The sequence below is a fragment of the Carassius auratus genome, chromosome 22, assembly GCF_003368295.1.
Source record: "Carassius auratus strain Wakin chromosome 22, ASM336829v1, whole genome shotgun sequence".
Taxonomy (NCBI): domain Eukaryota; kingdom Metazoa; phylum Chordata; class Actinopteri; order Cypriniformes; family Cyprinidae; genus Carassius; species Carassius auratus.
Window position 1 is genome coordinate 14,565,999 of NC_039264.1, and position 18,819 is coordinate 14,584,817.

An 18,819-nucleotide genomic window follows, 5' to 3' on the forward strand; every position below is an offset into this window, starting at 1 on the left:
CCATGGTCAATTATGTGAATGAAAAGAGCACATGGGGCAGATTCCTTTTATTCATACTTTAATATTTTAAATCTCAAGTAACAACAGACTCAGACAGGGAGGTTGAAACAGTTAAGGTGTTTCTTTCAGAGCAGAGTGAGATTTTCAGAAACAGTTTGTATTGCTGTTATATTTCAGTCTGTGGCAGAATGAATCTCCTGAACCCAGCTGTGTGTCCATGAAGAGTGACCGGTCAATGCGTCATCAAATTTTATTCAGTTTGGGAGACACATCTACTGATCTGAGGTGCTGTTTGGTTTACAGACTAAGAAATATATATGATATTTATGATACTCATTCATTTACTGATGTGAATTAAATACATTACTATATGTTTACAAAAATATTCTATATTTGTTTAACTACAGTCAAAAACATAAAGGACCACAATCACATACAGCAAAGAAGAACATAATAGACTCCATTTTTAAGGTTGGTTTTGTGTCTGTGTGCGTGCGTGCATGTGTGTGTGTGTCAACACAAAAACCCTCTGGGTAAAAGTATTAAAAATTGTTTGAGCATACAGTATAATTTATTAGCAGGTCTGATATAATTCAGTGATGTTTATTAATATTCATGCTTAAACTCTTGTGTATTGATCCTTCGGTTAACCTAACCTGTGACTGACTGCAGGTTTATTGTTTGAATATTTACTATGATTTCAGGAGCTTGAGCACAAAATCATCTCGGAGTTAAAAAGTTTTAAAAAACTACTGAGACCAGATAAGCCAGAATGCTTTGAAAGAGACCGTTATGATGATGAGGGTCATAACAAAGTCAGAGAGGGGCTTCTGAAGATCACACTGCTCATGCTGAGGAAGATGAACCAGACAGACCTTGCTAACACACTACAGACCAGTAAGAGCTCTGGATCAGCAGATTATAGCCTGTGTTTTTATTATTAACCTTCACTAATGTTCCTGAATGTCACGACACAATCTAAAATCTAACAAATCAATCTTAAAAATACTTTTCTAATATATTCCTTTGCCAATAACAATTGTTTCCTTTGCTCAGAACTGATGCCTGTGTATCAACAAAAACTTAGATCCAGACTACAGGATAAATATCAGCGACTCAGTGAAGGACTGTCCAATCATGGAGATTCAACACGTCTGAATGAGATCTACACAGAGCTCTACATCACAGAGGGAGGCAGTGGAGAGGTCAATAATGAACATGAGGTGAGACAGATTGAAATAGTGTCCAAGAGAACAGAGACACAGGAGACACCAATCAACTGCAGTGACATATTTAAACCCTCACCTGGACAAGACAAACCCATCAGAACTGTGCTGACTAAAGGAGTCGCTGGAATTGGAAAAACAGTCTCTGTGCAGAAGTTCATTCTGGACTGGACTGAAGGAAAAGCCAATCAGGACGTTCATTTAATATTTCCACTTCCTTTCAGGGAACTGAACTTGATACAGAAACATACCAGTCTTGTGGATCTCATAAACCACCTTCACCCAGAATCAAAAAAATTAAAGTTGGCAGATTATGAGAAAAACAAAGTCATGTTCATATTTGATGGTCTGGATGAGTGTCGATTCCGTCTAGATTTCCAAAACAATCGGAGCTTGTCTGATGTGACAGAATCAGCTTCAATGGATGTGCTGCTGACCAACCTCATCAAGGGGAACCTACTTCCTTCTGCTCTCCTCTGGATCACCTCTCGACCAGCAGCAGCCAATCAGATCCCTCCTGAGTGTGTCCACCAGGTCACAGAGGTACGAGGATTCAATGACCCTCAGAAGGAGGAATATTTCAGGAAGAAAATAAATGATCCGAGTCTGGCTGATAAAATCGTCGCACACATCCAATCATCAAGAAGTCTGTTCATCATGTGTCACATCCCAGTCTTCTGCTGGATTTCAGCCGCTGTTCTGGAGAGGATGATGGCTCAAGCAGAGAGTGCAGAGATCCCCAAGACTCTCACACAGATGTTCACACATTTCCTGATCTTTCAGACCAAACTAAAGATACAGAAGTATGATGGGAAATCTGAAATCGATCCTGATCATGCTAGAAAGACTATTCTGTCTCTAGGAAAACTGGCTTTTGAACAGCTGGAAAAAGGTAACCTGATCTTCTATGAGGAGGACCTGAAAGAGAGTGGCATTGATGTCAAAGAAGTGACAGTTTACTCAGGAGTTTGTACCCAGATCTTCAGAGAGGAGTCTGGACTGCAGCTGGGGAAGGTGTTCAGCTTTGTTCATCTGAGTATTCAGGAGTTTCTTGCTGCTTTATTCAAGCTGATGTCCTTTTCTGAGCAAAACACAGGACTGTGGAATGAGTTCAGGTCACCAATGAGCAGTTTACTGAAGAGAGAAGTGGACAATGCCTTACAGAGTGAAAACGGACACTGGGATCTTTTCCTCCGGTTCCTTCTAGGTCTCTCTCTAGAGTCTAATCAGACTCTCCTACAAGGCGTCCTGAGAAAGACAGTAAGCAGCTCTGATATCAATCAGGAAACAGCTGCATACATAAAACAGAAGATCAAGGAGAATCGCTCCCCAGAGAAATCCATCAATCTGTTCCACTGTCTGAATGAACTGAATGATCGTTCACTAGAGCAGGAAGTACAAACATATCTGAGCAGAAAAAGTCTCTCTCTCTGGAGTCTCTCTGGAGTCAACCTGTCTGCTGCTCAGTGGTCGGCTCTGGTGTTTGTGCTGTTGAACTCAGAAGAAGAGCTGGATGAGTTTAAACTGAGGAAATATGATCGATCAGAAGAATGTCTTCTGAGGCTGCTCCCAGTGATCAAAGCATCTAGAAAGATTGAGTGAGTATTTTACAGTGTCTTTGTTTTATTGACTTTATTCTATACAGTAGGCATGTGTTTCTCTACACTGTTTCTGTATATTTTATGATCTTTCTTATTTGACACACTCAGCTAACATCACAGATTGCTCTACTAATGTTTGATGATTTGAATCAAGTGTGTTTGATAAGAGAGATTCATCCAAACTGGGCAAAGTTGAGGTGCCTTCAGGAACAGGGTTGTGACTCTGATTTTACAAATATTGGATTGGGATCATCATCAGTCACTTAAAAGTTGCATTCAGGTTAAATTAAGAATAAATTAAAATAATTAAATTTCAATCTAATAATTCATAAGTATAATAATCCAATTCAATTCAGTTATTAGACAAAATGTTTCTTAGTAAAACTGAGGAAAAGGTCAAAGATCTTTAGTCAAAGTCACGCAAGGAAAAACATATGCATACCATCACTTGTATAATTTCATGACCAGTGGTGGTCATTAACGGAGTAGATAGCTCCACTATAAGCAGAATGATTACAAATAAAATACTAAATCTTCTTCAGTAGTTAACGTTAGTATTCAATTAGTTTGGCAATATTTATGGGAATATTTGGGTCCTGTTTTTTGAGTCAAATTGAGTCTATTAAAATGAGAATTACATCTGAGTCTGGTTTAATAATTGATATAATTAATAAATTATTTATTATTAATAATATATATATCTACATCTGTGTTTTGCAGCACTTATATTGGACACGAGTTAATCTCTAATAACTCATTTTTAATCTTCTGTATATTTTCTGCAGTCTTTCCAGCTGTCGTATTACACAGAAAGGCTGTGCTGCTCTGTCTTCAGCTCTGAGATCAAACCCCTCACACCTTAGAGAACTGGATCTGAGCTGTACTACACCAGGAGACTCAGGAGTGAAGCTGCTCTCCGCTCTACTGGAGGATCCACACTGTAAACTGTAGAAACTACAGTGAGTCACATGTAACTGTAAGGTTTGAGTAAAAAGTAAAAACTCAGATGTGTTTTCTTTAGAAGTGGTTTTGTTTGCTGCCCTCTCACTCTCAATTCAGACCCTTTAAACTCTCGAGCATCCTTCCAGACAAAAAACAAAAAAACAAAAAACAAGAAAACCCAAATGTGTATATATATATATATATATATATATATATATATATATATATATATATATAATATAGTTTTCTTAATCTGAGTGGTACAATAATTTTGTTCCCTAAATAACCCATGATTTAACTGAAATAAGGGAACAAATTAATAAATCAAACACATTCTTAATTCATGAAATCATCTCAAGATTACGCATGTAATGTGTTCGTTCATGGTTCATGGTTCATTTAGGGAATGAGACTCTGCGTCAAAATGCTTTGGGGAATGCCTTTGGCCTGAGCGACAATGAATATTGTATGCAAAATGTCCAATGGAAGGGCATGACATCATGTGTGGGGTGACATAGTGACAAGGAAGCTATAAAAGCACATGCCATGTAGCTGGCTTCAGCTTCAAGTAGGGAAGCAAGTGCTGGCAGGGGTGCCAGGAATATGGCATTGAGATGCAGCGTCTCGTTCCCTTGAGGAACCATGGTTATATGAATAACCTTGAGACGTTCCTCTTCAGGGACTCAAGCTGCGTCAAAATGCTTTGGGGTATGAAATGTGCCCACGCTGCCAGACTTCCAAATCCCTGCCTAGTGTGTATCTGAAGATCACAGCTAAGGCGAGAGAACAGAAGAGTGACTCGCATATCTAGATTGTAGAATCTGATTAAAGTACAAGGCGTGGACACCTGCAAAGAAGGCCTTTGTTGGCCGCCATACCCTGTGTAGAGTGTAGAGGGACTCTCCATTAGGTCAATGGTTTTTATACTGTACAAACTGTATTTTCTATCACTCTACACCTAAATCTACCCCTGACAGAAAACCAATGCCAATTTTTGAATTTCATAAAGCACAGTTTTTTTTTTTTTTTTTTTTTTTTTAGCTTTTGTTTTACGGGGACACAGGAAGTGTCTTCATAAACCATGATTACGATGTAGTATTTGTTGGGGACTAAACTCACACGCTAAACACCAGTTTTTGGTCATTGCGGGGATCGAATCTAAACAATCTAAACTTTGGTCATTGTGGGGACTGAACTCAAACTCGATTCATTATTTGTATAAAGTGATAACAAAGAAGTAAACAGACCTCAACATTTTAAATGTGCCTTGTTAAAAGCATTTTGTAAAGAGAATATACTGTGAATAGGAGCTCCAAACAAAAAATGCTATTGTTTTGTGTTCTAGACGTCCGATTTAATACATATGTTTAAAAATAAATAAATTTGACAAACAAGTGATCTGTAATCTAAATAGTCTCTCAAAACTCAATACTCCAATAGGTCAGCAAGTCAATTAACTCTTGCATAAACTCGTTCATTCCTGTGTTCAAAGATAACACTAATTTAAGTGTAAAAAGACAAACTAAAATTCATAAACCCTTCATGACACATTCTAAACAGTTTCTTAAAACTAAGCACCAATAAGTACAACAAATAACTTCAGTAGGACTCTTGAATGTCTGTGTAAACATTTAGTTACATAAAATCACTGAGGATGGAAACTCAGACTCACCAATAACTTGTTTCTGACGATCAACCTCATTTCAGCCATACAGTTCATGATGAACTACTAACAAATCATTACATCAAGAAGGATCATTTGAAACATGCAAGACAACATATAATAAAATATAACCTGAATTCACAAATTTATAAAAACCCTTAAACGATGTAGCCTAAACACAATAACATAGTTGTAAAATATAAAGAAATAAATCAAGCACATATCTTGCCATTTCAAAACGAGCACAAGCAGCAGTTTTACAGCTACAGAACTGTACTTTCATTCTGCATTATTTTTTGAAACTCAACATTTAAGTCAAAGGATCATAAGATATAAACTGCTGGTTGTCCTGAAGTCACACTGTCCAACAGTGACAGCAGCTGGTAAAGTTACAGCAGGGGCCCGTGTCTCTCTCGCCTCCATACAGACCCCTAGAGCGTGTGCTGGGTTTGGTGGGGGGTAACTGAGAATGAATGGGTCAAAGTCACATAAGAGGAGGCTATACCTCCATCACAATATGATTGGATATGGCTACGATCTGGTAATACTGATAAAGTAGAGAAATATTTTAAATGGACAAAAAATAACCAAAAGCAAAAACTTGCTGTTTATTTGTTGCCTAAATCTGTCAACATCTTGAATGGAAGAGTTTCATATTATATAGATCAAGAGTGTCCAATATGCGTATTAAATAAATGCGTATTTTATATTTTAAAAAACTGAACAATGATCAAGTGCTCTCTGAGGAAAGGTTATCCCTGTTTCAGAGCTGAAGTCCTGTAATTTTAGTATACAGTAAGGTATTATGAGATAAGATTAGCCTTAACTTATTAACTGAATAACCTTACTTAAAGTAAGGTATTAAAAGATAAGATTCCATCAGAGGATGTGACCTTTAGCCCCATTAAACATTCAGTCAGCCACTCTGTGCTCAAATACATCTAATTAGACCAGAGTGCTCTAAAAATCATCACAATGGATATCCTAGCCTAGAATGTACATTTTTGCTAACCTGTGCATTTGGAGAATTTACAGAAATCTCTTGTGTATACGAGTCATAAGGACATAAAATGATACAGTTTAGGTGGTCAAATGAACTAGTTTGCATATTGCCTCTTGCTGGTAGATGTTGCAACTATGGAAACCTGTTTCCATCATGGAATAAATTAATAAAAACGGTAACTGCAATTATTATGAAATTAAATACAGATGTAATTACATGTAGTTTTTTTAATATAAGTACAATGTAAAAACATGTATGTACACAATAAGTACATTGTATTAAATTATTAATTAAAATGTAAGTACATAGTAGTTAAGGCCACTTAATATAAAGTGGGTCATTATTTTTTTCACAATTTAGACTTTGCTTCTAACAATTCAGAATTGCAAGATATAAAATCAGAATTGTGAGATATAAGATCAGAATTTTTAACTTTTATTCTCTGAATTCAGAATTATCTTGCAATAGCGAGTTTATTTATTTATTCAACTTTGCAAATGGGCTTATATATGTATGTAACAACACTTTCTGGTTGCAATGGTCTTCACTGGCAGCCATTCAGTTTATTTCAATTTTCTGATTATGTAGATGCGTGCAACATGAGAAAATTTTTTAATGTATGTATGTTCTCAGTATTTTTTCAGTTTGTCTCAGGGCTCCTTTGCTTGTGTGGGTGTTTGTGTGTGTTATTACCACTAGTCATATGTAATGATTGATTGCTTTGGCATTTTTTTAATATATTGGGTTAATCATTAAAATAGTCTACTAAAATAAGAAAAAAAAAAAAAACAGCTTCAAGGTCTACATTTAAGTCAGTGAGATTTTATTCTTCAAGATCTATTTAACTGTAAACTGTAGTCAAATAGGAAAAGTAGCAAAAAACAGTAAACTAGAATCAAATCTAATCATAAAAGACATTGAAATGTGATTCAAAATTGTGAATCGTTTTTCAATCGAATCGAAATCTCAAGAATTATTCTAATTTCCGTAGTATTAAGTAAGCTAAGAGCTGAAATGCCCTTTCACATTATTGTCTTTGTATACATCAGTAATTCAATTTCAAAAACAAAATATCATGTACTATAAATATTGTAAAAAGTATGTACTGTATGAGTATATACTCATAGTAGTATGATGCCACCCTTAAGAACAATGTGAATTAACTTGTAATTTGTAACATATTTTGACAGAATTGTAGCATGTATAGGATGATGATGATGATGATGATGCATCAGTCAATGTGATGAGGGAAAAAATATAATAATTTAACATTTGTGCTATGAAAACTAAATACAGAAATTAGCATCAAAGGGGGTAATATAATTTATTCTTTAAAAGAGCACCACAAGTAAATTTCTATGTAACATTTTTATTAATATTTAATTTTCTTGGAACAAAGCACAAGAAAATGTACTGATTCACTAACGTAATGCAACCCAAAAACAAGAATTAGAACAATAAACAAAACAATTGACTAAACTTACTTAAGAGGAAACAAATTAAGCTCTCCGAGGTAATGGGACAGTGAGTTCACAACTCTTATAACTGTCTGCAAACCATAGCTGTTTTGTGGAACAGTTCTCATGACAAACACCTGACTGATCAGACAGTTTAGCTGTGATTACAGAGGACTTGATTTGATGCAGACTTGAGACAGAGTGTCATTAATACTGCACCTGATCAAGACTGAATGATCATGGAAGGTAAAATAATAATCACAACTGTAACATCAGTTAATTGTGCATGAGCATGTCCCGAACATCAAAATATGTAATTTCCATCCCTAAAACACAGCTTATAGGCTTCCTACAAGTGGCCCTCATTCACAAAACATTTAGCAGTTTTATGACAGGTAAATGTTTGAGTAAAAGTATTTCAGTCAAACGTAGTTTATGCAATATTTCAAACCTTTAACCCATGGGGAAAAAAAATCGACCCATGGCAACAGTTTAAAAGCAGCCCAATTCCGTGGAAAAAAACAACAACCCTGCATCCAACACAAGCTGCCGGAGTCAGATTTGACTGATCACGGGTCGAGAGTAAGAAGAGATGACTAACAAGATGTTTGAAGATTTGCTCCTCATCAGATTCTGAGCTCATTGATAAATATCTTCTATCGTAAAATGTGCTCACTTACACTGTGCGCGCACAATCACTAAATTAAAAGGGAACTCATTTCAAAAATACTTTTTAAGACCCCGTGGACACCCTTTGCCATCTTCACATATTGTGTGCTGTGCTAAGGATAATTTAGTGGACTCTGAAAGTAGAAATAAAGCCAGCCTGATCATTGACAAATCTCTGCATAAAGCTTACTAACCTTAATCAAGCTTACTAATCTTGTTTTTTAGTACCCTCCAAGTGCTGTTTTTAGTGAAACCTTTCAACTATTGGCGAGGATAAAGCATGACGGTTCAAGTCAAGTCACCTTTATTCATATAGCTTTTTAGACAAAAAAGATTGTGTCAAAGCAACTGAGCACATCCATAATGCAAAATGACAGTTAAAGGTAGTTCATCATTGAATTCAGTAGTGTCATAATCTCAGTTCAGTTGAAATAGTATCTGTGCAATCATTTGCAATTAAGTCAACGATATTGCTGGAAATAAAGTGTCCACAACTAAGCAAGCCAGAGGCGACAGTGGCAAGGAACCAAAGCTCCATCGGTGACAGAATTGAGAAAAAACCTTGGGAGAAACCAGGCTCAGTTGGGGGGGGGCAGTTCTCCTCTGACCAGACGGAACCAGCAGTTCAATTCCAGGCTGCAGCAAAGTCAGATTGTGCAGAAGAATCATCTGTTTCCTGTGGTTTTGTCCTGGTGGTCGTCTTAGACAAGGTCTTTACATCTGTATCTGGGGCTCCAGTTGTCCTGGTCTCCGCTGTCTTTCAGGGCTGTAGAGGTCCTTTCTAGGTGCCGATCCACCATCTGGTCTGGATACGTACTGGATCCGGGTGACTGCAGTGACCATGTGACATGCATACAGACTGGATCTGGTGGCTATGGTGACCTCGGAATTAGAGAGAAACAGACTAATATTAGCGTAGATGCCATTCTTCTAATAATGTAGCAAGTATATTGGGTGATGGGAAGTGTCCCCGGTTCCGGTTTACCTAATTAATGCAGCATAAAAATTCTTTAACAGATTTGGATATTTTGTTTAAAGAGACTGTATATTCCAAATAAACTATGTTTGTTTGACTATTTTTATGCTTTAGTCTCAAATGGAGGCTGCGCAACAATCTAAATATGTGCTATTTTTGACGAACATTAAAATGTGGCTCATGCTGGCAAGATGAGTGTGTAATTTTGAGCTACAGGCAAAAAAAGGTGAAATGTTGATTTAAGTTGAATTTGAGGTTTTCACAAAATATTGTTAATTAAACCCTCTTCTAACGATCCCAATGATCCAAATAGTAATTAAACATCTAAAACGCACATCTTTACTTATAGATATTCACACGAATGGCACGATGGATTTGTGTTCACCTACAATGTTTTCTGGAATTATTCCTGAGCCCATGTTGTGATTCCCATTATAGTAGCATTCCTGTATGTAATGCAGTGCCGTCTAAGGGCTGAAGATCAAGGGCATCCAGTATGGTTTTCCTGCCTGGACCCTTATGCATAGAGATTGCTCCAGATTCTCTGAATCTTTGAATGATATTATGCACTAGAGCTGTAGTCAAGTCCAGCTTTGTCAAGTCCAAGTGAAGTCCAAGACCAGGACTAGTCAAGACCGAGTCAAGACCGAGTCCAAAGAGGTTCGAGTCCAAGTCAAGTCCAAGTCCAAAATTTTCTAGTCCAAGTCAAGACCGAGTCCAAATGAGAGAAAAAAAGGATCCTCTTCAAGACCACATACTTAAGTACTGATAATGTATGTGATGTGAGAGACAGCATATCTCCTATTCTAAGAAAATAATTTTACATTTATTATTTGTAATGATCAAAAAGCATGTGCAAAGTAACAACTCTGTAGGACAGGGGTCTTCAAACTACACCCTGGAGGGCCAATGCCCTGCAGAGATTAGCTCCAACTGGCCTTAACACACCTATTTGGAAGTTTCTAGTGTGTCTAGTAAGAGCTTGATTAGCTGGTTCAAGTGTGATAATTATAGACTAGTTGAGCGCTGTCGGAAACAATCGACTACATGAGCATGCAAAGCTATCCTTTGGAAGGGTATGTGGAGGAGTTCCTGAGCCCTATTCCTCTAGTGAGTTGGAGCAATTCCATGATTAATACATACGCCTGGATGGGACTAAAAGATGATTATCTTTTTTCTCTTTTTGATTGGTGACAATTTTATTCATTATCCCAAGAACTCCTGATTTCCTCCCTGACCCTAAGGCCCTGTATATCACTGTAAAACCCGACAAGTAAACTTAACTCAAACCGTTTGAGTAAACAGATTGCCTTGACTGTAATACCCGACAAGTAAACTTAACTCAAACGGTTTGAGTAAACAGATATCCTTAAGTTATGTTATCTCAAACCGTTTGAGGAAACCGATTGCCTTAAACCATTTAAGTTGAAAAAACTAACAGTTATGAGTACTCTGAACTTAATTCAGTTGAGTTCACTGAAAGAAGATGTACATTGCAATTAAGTAATTAAGTGATTAATTGAGTGATAATTGAGCTTTAGTGATGAACACCTGCTGTTAACAAACATAATTACTGAAGAAAAGAGAGAAAGGAACTACAGCTGACTTCAGACACAGCCTCACTCAAACCTGACAAGTTATGTTAACTCAAACCGTTTGAGGAAACCGATTGCCTTAAACCGTTTAAGTTGAAAAAACTAACAGTTATGAGTACTCTGAACTTAATTCAGTTGAGTTCACTGAAAGAAGATATACATTGCAATTAAGTAATTAACTGATTAACTGAGTGATAATTGTGAATTAGTGATGAACAGCTGCTGTTAACAAACAGAATCACTGAAGAAAAGAGAAACACAAGAACTACTTCAACTGACTTCAGACACAGACTTAGATGAAATCAACTGAAATAAAATACATTAAATCTCTCAAGATCTGATTAAACAACCCCACAAACAGCATCAGCAGCTCCACTTATTAATAACCAGACTGACTTTATTTCTGTCAGACGTCTACAGAAGATCTTATTGAGAATGAACAAAGGTTTAGATGTTGATTTATTGTTTCATTTGAAGTAACCATGTTAGAGATCAGTGTTTGTATTAGTTGGGCTCTTGACCCTTGATTTCTGTCTTAGTCTTTTCTCTGGCTGTTATAACTATGTGTTTCTAAAACACATTTGTTGTAACTCAAAAGCCCAGAAGAAACGCCATCAGGTGTTAACCTGTACCTAGGTGTAGGTTGTTATACTTTATCTAGGTGATGATAATTATTCATAATTATTGATCCGTACGGAGTCTAATCTCTGATGAAGTAGGTGTTGTGTAATTTGATTGATTATAGTAAAAGTGATTCTAAGAGCCAGTGGTTCTAATCAGTTCATACAAAGACTTTCCAAAAGTTTGGTCTACTACGGTGTCAATTAGTCACACACAGACATCAATAATCAGAATATGAACCTCAACAATGGTGACCATAAACAATCTCCTGTGTCTCCGCTGGTTCTGCCCAGCCTGGAATCTCCTGTGTCTCCACTGGTTCTGCCCAGCCTGGAATCTCCTATATCTCCCCTGGTTCTACCCAGCCTGGAATCTCCTGTGTCTCCTGAATCTCCAGATCCGCCATGGCCTCCGGAGTCTCCCGATCCGCCATTGCTACCCCAGTCTCCAGATCTGCCCTGGAGGTCTTCCTCTGCTCCACCCTGTTCCCATCCTGCACCCCCCTCCAGGGTGCCCACCCCCCTTCCCCAGTGTTACGGCTTGGGCCGAGCCTTCCGGGAGGGAAGGGGGGGGTACTGTCACAAGTCGGTCAGGCTCATAACCCTCAGCACACTCCCACACTCAAGCACTCATCTCCTGCACTTATACACCTTCAGATTATCCAATCACCAGCACCTGTTCACCATCAATCCATCGGCTCACCTCCACATAAATACACACACCTCAGTCACCCTCTTTGTCGGATCTCGTGACTACTCAGCGGATCATTCCCCTGTTAAGTTACCAGCATTGACTCCTTAAAAACGAATCTCTTGTGCTTACCTTCTCTCCAGTAATCCTCAGTCACCTCCCAGTGCCTCCAGCTGTCCTCCGATACCTCCATTACTCACCATCACCGAGGTGTACGCTCACTGCCGGCAACTCTGGTCTCTCCATCCGGCAAGTATACATCCTGATTGGGATACATTGGGGGAATTGGTGATCCTCTGCCCAATAAGTTGCAAATTGGTCCTCCAGCTGTTCCTTATATGTACATTTAACTTTTCCAGCCTCTTATTGCTACCTGTCCGAACTTTTTTGGAATGTGTAGCTCTCATGAAATCCAAAATGAGCCAATATTTGGCATGAAATTTCAAAATGTCTCACTTTCAACATTAAAAGAGAATCTTTTATTCTCGCCACAAAACACAAAATAACAAACAATAATTAAATTGCTCAGGTGCACAGAGATCCCAGCAGGCCGGCACACTGCGGACCACAGCTGCCAGATCGCCGAACTAACGCCTGTTTCACACATACTCCATCTGCAGTGCGTATGCAGTCTGCGTGCGTTACGTATTTGGAGCAGAAGCAGCACATAGCTCATTGTGCTTTCATACAGGACACGTTTGCAGTCCGCTACTGATCCACGGTGGTTTAGTCCACAAACACAACATTTGTTCATTATTTTGATTTCAAATCATGTAAAAAAATGTATAAAATATTTTTCGGCATCGTGACTCTTTTATCTCAGAACATTAATATTCCATAATCATAGACATTAGCTTAAACTCAAATATAAACAACATATTATTCATGCATTTGACTTGTATAATAAGCTGCTCAAGCAAGCGGCAAAACATTTTAACATAACATTGTAGCATACTTTTCTTGTAAGGATATAGCAAATATTTAAAATTAAAACACCACTGACAGAAACAGTCGACTTTGTTGTCACACTCAACACAAAAACCAATCAGCGCTTGCAGCACCGCAAAAATAGACTCGGTACGTAAACGATCGCTGCACTGCTGCAAACGCACCGCTCCTGGAACGCACTGACGGACCGCAACCGCGTGCAGTGTGAACGCTGGAATCCGTTATGAGTGCGTAAAAAAATATGCAACGCATACGCACTGCAGACTGAGTATGTGTGAAACAGGCATAAGGGTCCTTAATAACAGGGGAACAGAGGCCAAAACACGGGCAAAGACAAAACAATCTACTCACGACGACATACAGAAAGGCAGAGACATATAAGGGAGTGGGGGAACGAGTGACAGGTGGGGGAAAATCAGCTCATGATCTGCGCTGTTTGCCCAGACCGCGAGCTACCGAACAGACAGAATGACACAGACTGCAGGGGAAGCTGGGAAGGCACCCTGCACTGAGCGCAGTAAAGTTAGTTATAGGTAAAGTAGCTGGATATTCGCCTGGGCTTGCTTTAGGGACGAAGTCCAATAATTCATACAAATTATGTTTCCAACACCAAAGTAAATGCCTTGTGGGCAAACTCACAGAAAATATTTAACCAATATGTCGCTACAAACTGTATCTCTCTTACTGTTTGTACAGTACACACAAGCTATTTTCTTTAAAAAATTACTATAATTCACCAAAAGTTTTTTTTTTGTATGTTCCAAAGGTTGTAAGACAATTGTAGTTACAAGACTGACTTACTACAGGTGAGATTTTCCCAATATCTCCCTTACTGTACGTACAGTACATAATTATTCTTAAAAAACAATTACTGTAAATCACCAAAAGGTTTTTCTTCCTGTTCCAAAGGTTGTAGTACGTTTATAGTTACAAGACTTACTTACTACATCCACATTTTTCCCAATATTTCCCTTACTGTACATACAGTAAATAATTATTCTTAGAAAACAATTACTGTAATTCACCATAAGGGTTTTATAATGTCCCAAATATTGTAGTAAATTTGTAGTTACAAGACTGACTTACTACAGGTGAAATTCTGCCAATATCTCCTTTACTGTATGTACAGTAGATAATTAATGTTAGACAACAATTACGGTAATTCGACACCAGGGCTTTTTTTGTGGTCCAAAGGTTGTAGTATGTTTGTAGTTACAAGACTAATGTACTACAGATAAAAGTTTGCCGATATCCCCCTTACTGTATGTACAATACATAATTATTCTTAAAAATAATTACTGCAATTCACTATAAGGTTTTTTTTTCATGTTCCAAAGGTTGTATTAAGTTTGTATTTACAAGACTGACTTACTACAGGTGAAAGTTTGCTAATATCCCCCCTACCGTATGTACAGTAAATAATTATTCTTACAAAACAATTACTGTAAATCACCAAAAGGGGTTTTTCATGTTCCAAAGGTTGTAGTATGTTTGTAATTACAAGGCTGACTTCAATTACAAGGGGGAAGTCGTGGCCTAATGGTTAGAGATTCTGACTCCCAATCGAAGGGTTGTGAGTTCGAGTCTTGGGCAGGCAGGAATTGTGGGTGGGGGGAGTACATGTACAGTTGTCTCTCCACCTTCAATACACGACTTAGGTGCCATTGAGCAAGGCATCGAACCCCCAACTGCTCCCTGGGCGCCACAGCATAAAAACGGCTGCCCACTGCTCCGGGTGTGTGTTCACAGTGTGTGTGTGTGTGTGTGTGTGTGTTCACTGCTCTGTGTGTGTGCACTTCGGATGGGTTAAATGCAGAGCACAAATTCTGAGTATGGGTCACCATACTTGGCTGAATGTCACGTCACTTTCACTGTCACTTACTACAGGTGTCATTTTGCCAATATATCCCTTACTGTACATATAGTACATAATCAATCTTCAAAAACAATTACTGTAATTTATCAAAAGTTTTTTTTCATGTTCCAAAGGTTGTAGTACATTTGTAGTAAAAAGACTGACTTAATACAGGTGAACATTTGCCAATAGCACCCTTACTGTAAGTACAGTACATAATTAATCTTAAAATACAATAACTATAAATCACCAAAAGGGTTGTCATGTTACAAAGGTTGTAGTGAGTTTGTATTTACAAGACTGACTTACTAAAGGTGACATTTTGCCAATATCTCCCTTACTGTATGTACAGTACATAATTATTCTCAAAAAAAAAAAAATTACTGTAAATCACCAAAAGGTTTTTTTCATGTTTAAAATGTTGTAGTACATCATTAGTTACAAAACGAACTTACTACAGGTGAAATTTTGCAAATATATCCCTTACTGAATGTACAGTACATAATCAATCTTTAAAAACAATTACTGTAATTGACCAAAAGGGTTTTTTTCATGTTCCAAAGGTTGTTGTACATTTGTAGTAACAAGACTGACATTGGTCAGAAATTGTTGGGCACTTTCTAAATAAAAGTGTAGCACATCTACTAATAATTATTGCAGAAGCAGAAACAGTTGTCAAGAGAGTAAACCCATGAAATGAATCCAAACATGAATCAAGTAATTTACCATCCCCAGAAACAAACAAATTTTCATAATTATTCTTAAAAAAACATTAGTGTTAATCACCAAAAGGGTTTTTTCATGTTCCAAATGCTGTAGCACGTTTGGAGTAACAAGACTAACTTACTACGGGTGAAAGTTTGCCAATATCACCCTTACTGTAAGTGCAGTACATAATTATTCTTAAAAACAATTACTGTAATTCACCAAAGTATTATTTTATGTTCCAAAGGCTGTAGTACGTTTGTATTTACAAGACTGACTTACTACAGGTGAAATTTTGCCAATATCTCCTTTACTGTACATACAGTAAATAATTATTCTTAAAAACAATTACTGTAATTGACCAAAAGGGTTTTTTTATGTTCCAAACATTGTAGTACATCACTAGTTACAAGACTAACCTATTACAGGTGAACGTTTGCCAATATCTCCCTTACTGTACGTACAATAAATAATCAATCATCAAAAACAATTACTGTAATTGACCAAAATGTTTTTTTTTCATGTTTCCAAGGTTGTAGTATGTTTGTACTTACAAGAGTGACTTACTACAGGTGAAAGTTTGCCAACATCTCCCTTACTGTACATACAGTACATAATTATTGTATTAAAACAATTACTGTAATTCACCAACAGGGTTTTTTATGTTCCGAAGGTTGTAGTAAATTCCTAGTGGCCAGACTGAATAACTACAGGTGAAAGTTTGCCAATAATCTCCCTTACTTTACATACAGTACATAATTATTCTCATAAAACAATTGTTGTAAATCACCATAAAGGTTTTTTCATGTTTCAAAGGTTGTAGTTAGTTTGTAGTTACAAGACTGATTTACTATAGGTAAAATTTTGCCAATTTCTCTCTTACTGTACGTACAGTAGATCATTATTCTTTGAAAACAATTTGTGGTTTGCGGGGACTCTCCATAGGTGTTATAGTTTTTATACTATATAAACCATATATACCAGTACACACACAAATAAATAAACAAATAATAAATGGATAAATATGAATATAAATATAAATAATCTGCTGTAGAATTAAAAAGCAACAAGGAGTATACAAGGTGTATTAATTTTTAATGAAAATATTTGTGTGCTGTACAAGCAATAAATGTGAAAATGTAACCTTTAGTAAGTCAGTCTGGTCACTACGAATGTACAGCAACCTTTGGAAAAAAAACACTTGGTAAATATCAGTATTTTTTTCTAAGAATAATTATGTACTGTACAACAATAGGTGGCACTGTTCAAAGTTTGGTATACATATGTAAAAGCTTTGCAGAGTTACAGCCCTCAGATGCTGTTTGGCATCTTTCCAGCACATTCGTTCATGTACTAAATGAAAACCATTTTGTGTATAAACACGAAATCCATACCTTTTTGCCAGTTTGGTCTGAAAATGATCCGAGCCAAATTTGGTGAAAATCAGACCAACGATATAGGATGAGTTCTAAAAATTATGTTGTCAACATAAATCAAAATGGTGGACGTGAAGTTCAGGCAATATTGGTAAAAGGGATCAGGAAAGGTCCACAAGCACTATATGCACAAGTACAGGATCTTCAGGCTTTAAAAAAGTCCAAGTCTTAAAAAAATCTGCATCTTACCTCTGTAAACATGACAAAAGTAGTCAAACATTTTTCTAAAGCCAGTCACTTACTCTGCAGTGTTATTTCTTCTTCAGGAATAATGTTCCTCGCTGCTAAAAGACGGTTTTCGTGGGCCACAGTCTTCTTCATGATGCAGCTTCTGGTGAAAGTGATCATTCTAAAAGGGTTTAACCTATAACTTATAATGACCAATGAATCACGACGAGAAGTCTTCCTTCATGATTACTGTAGTGTATATTGTTATATTGTTAAAAGTCATATAAAAGTAAGTATAAATACAATAACAGTCATTAATAATTACTGCTTTCACAAATAAAAATGTGTAACTGCTAAAACTTTTAAGAGCATAGGATAAAAAAAAAAAAAAAAAAAAAGATTAATTTTTAGCTATTTAGGTAAAGTGCGTGTCGCATCGTTTTGTGTAAAGGCGCAGTTCCACAGCAAGACTAGTAGAGCAGCACTGCCAGACACACTCACACACAGAAATCCTGTTCCCCTTCAGGAACTCGAGCTGTTTCCGTAAACGCTATGTGAACACCATTCAGCATGATCGGCTCTGAATAACATGTGTAATTAGTCCAATGAATGGGCGTGATGTCAAAGTATATCATGTTTCAGACTGTGTGTTTACACACAGGGGATACACACAGTCTGTGTGTGGTCTGCTTGGGAGCAGAGCACGCAGAGTCGGCTCTTGAGGGAGCCGACTATCTGCATTGCAAGCGGCTTCCCCTGCGTATGCTTCGCTCTCGGAGGGCTCTCTTTGAGGAGGGAGCTTTCACGAGTGTTCCTCACGGTGCTGGCCCCGCTTCCGTCGAGGCAGAGCAGCAGCTTCACTCATGGAGTTTGCATTTGGATCTGGTGGAGGGAATGCAGATGGGCAAGTCACTATCTTCTTCCTCACCTGCCAGATCCAGTGCCCGCTCTCTGGGATCTGAAGCGCGCTTCGGCGCTACTTCCCCTCGGGAATCGGACGCGACACTCCATCTATCTGCCTCTGAGGAGGTGAATGTGGAGAGCGTCGATGATTCCCCCTCTCAATCATCACAGTATGAGGAGTTGTTGAAGGTGGTAACTCACACGGTAGCCAAGTTAAACATTGATTGGCCCGCTGAGAAAAAAATCTGAACCGCATAAGAATAAATTAGATGAGTGGTTTTTACAATCTCAGCCACCACCTCCATGTTCGCAACCCCTGTACAAGCTGGCACGCCAGATCCTTGTGTGGTCCCAGGGCAAA

At 37.6% G+C, this 18,819-nt stretch overlaps 1 protein-coding gene across 1 annotated transcript; it reads left to right on the forward strand.

The window, feature by feature from the left end:
* Positions 1-190: 190 nt before the first annotated feature.
* On the forward strand, positions 191-18,707 carry LOC113040499 (NLR family CARD domain-containing protein 3-like). Its single transcript, XM_026198824.1, has 8 exons — positions 191-285; positions 408-471; positions 705-897; positions 1,057-2,824; positions 3,613-3,767; positions 12,119-12,263; positions 12,587-12,696; positions 18,217-18,707. Exons 1-8 carry the CDS (start codon positions 218-220, stop codon positions 18,705-18,707), a joined length of 2,994 nt encoding a protein of 997 aa, XP_026054609.1. The 5' UTR covers positions 191-217.
* The last annotated feature ends 112 nt before the right edge of the window (positions 18,708-18,819 follow it).

Excerpts from the sequence above, each read along its gene's own strand:
- LOC113040499 (XM_026198824.1), top strand. The coding sequence starts at position 218 with ATGAAGAGTGACCGGTCAATGCGTCATCAAATTTTATTCAGTTTGGGA. Across the intron at positions 2,825-3,612 it reads AAAGCATCTAGAAAGATTGA|TCTTTCCAGCTGTCGTATTA; the intron begins GTGAGTATTTTA and ends TATTTTCTGCAG. Across the intron at positions 3,768-12,118 it reads TCTACTGGAGGATCCACACT|CCTGGAATCTCCTGTGTCTC; the intron begins GTAAACTGTAGA and ends GGTTCTACCCAG.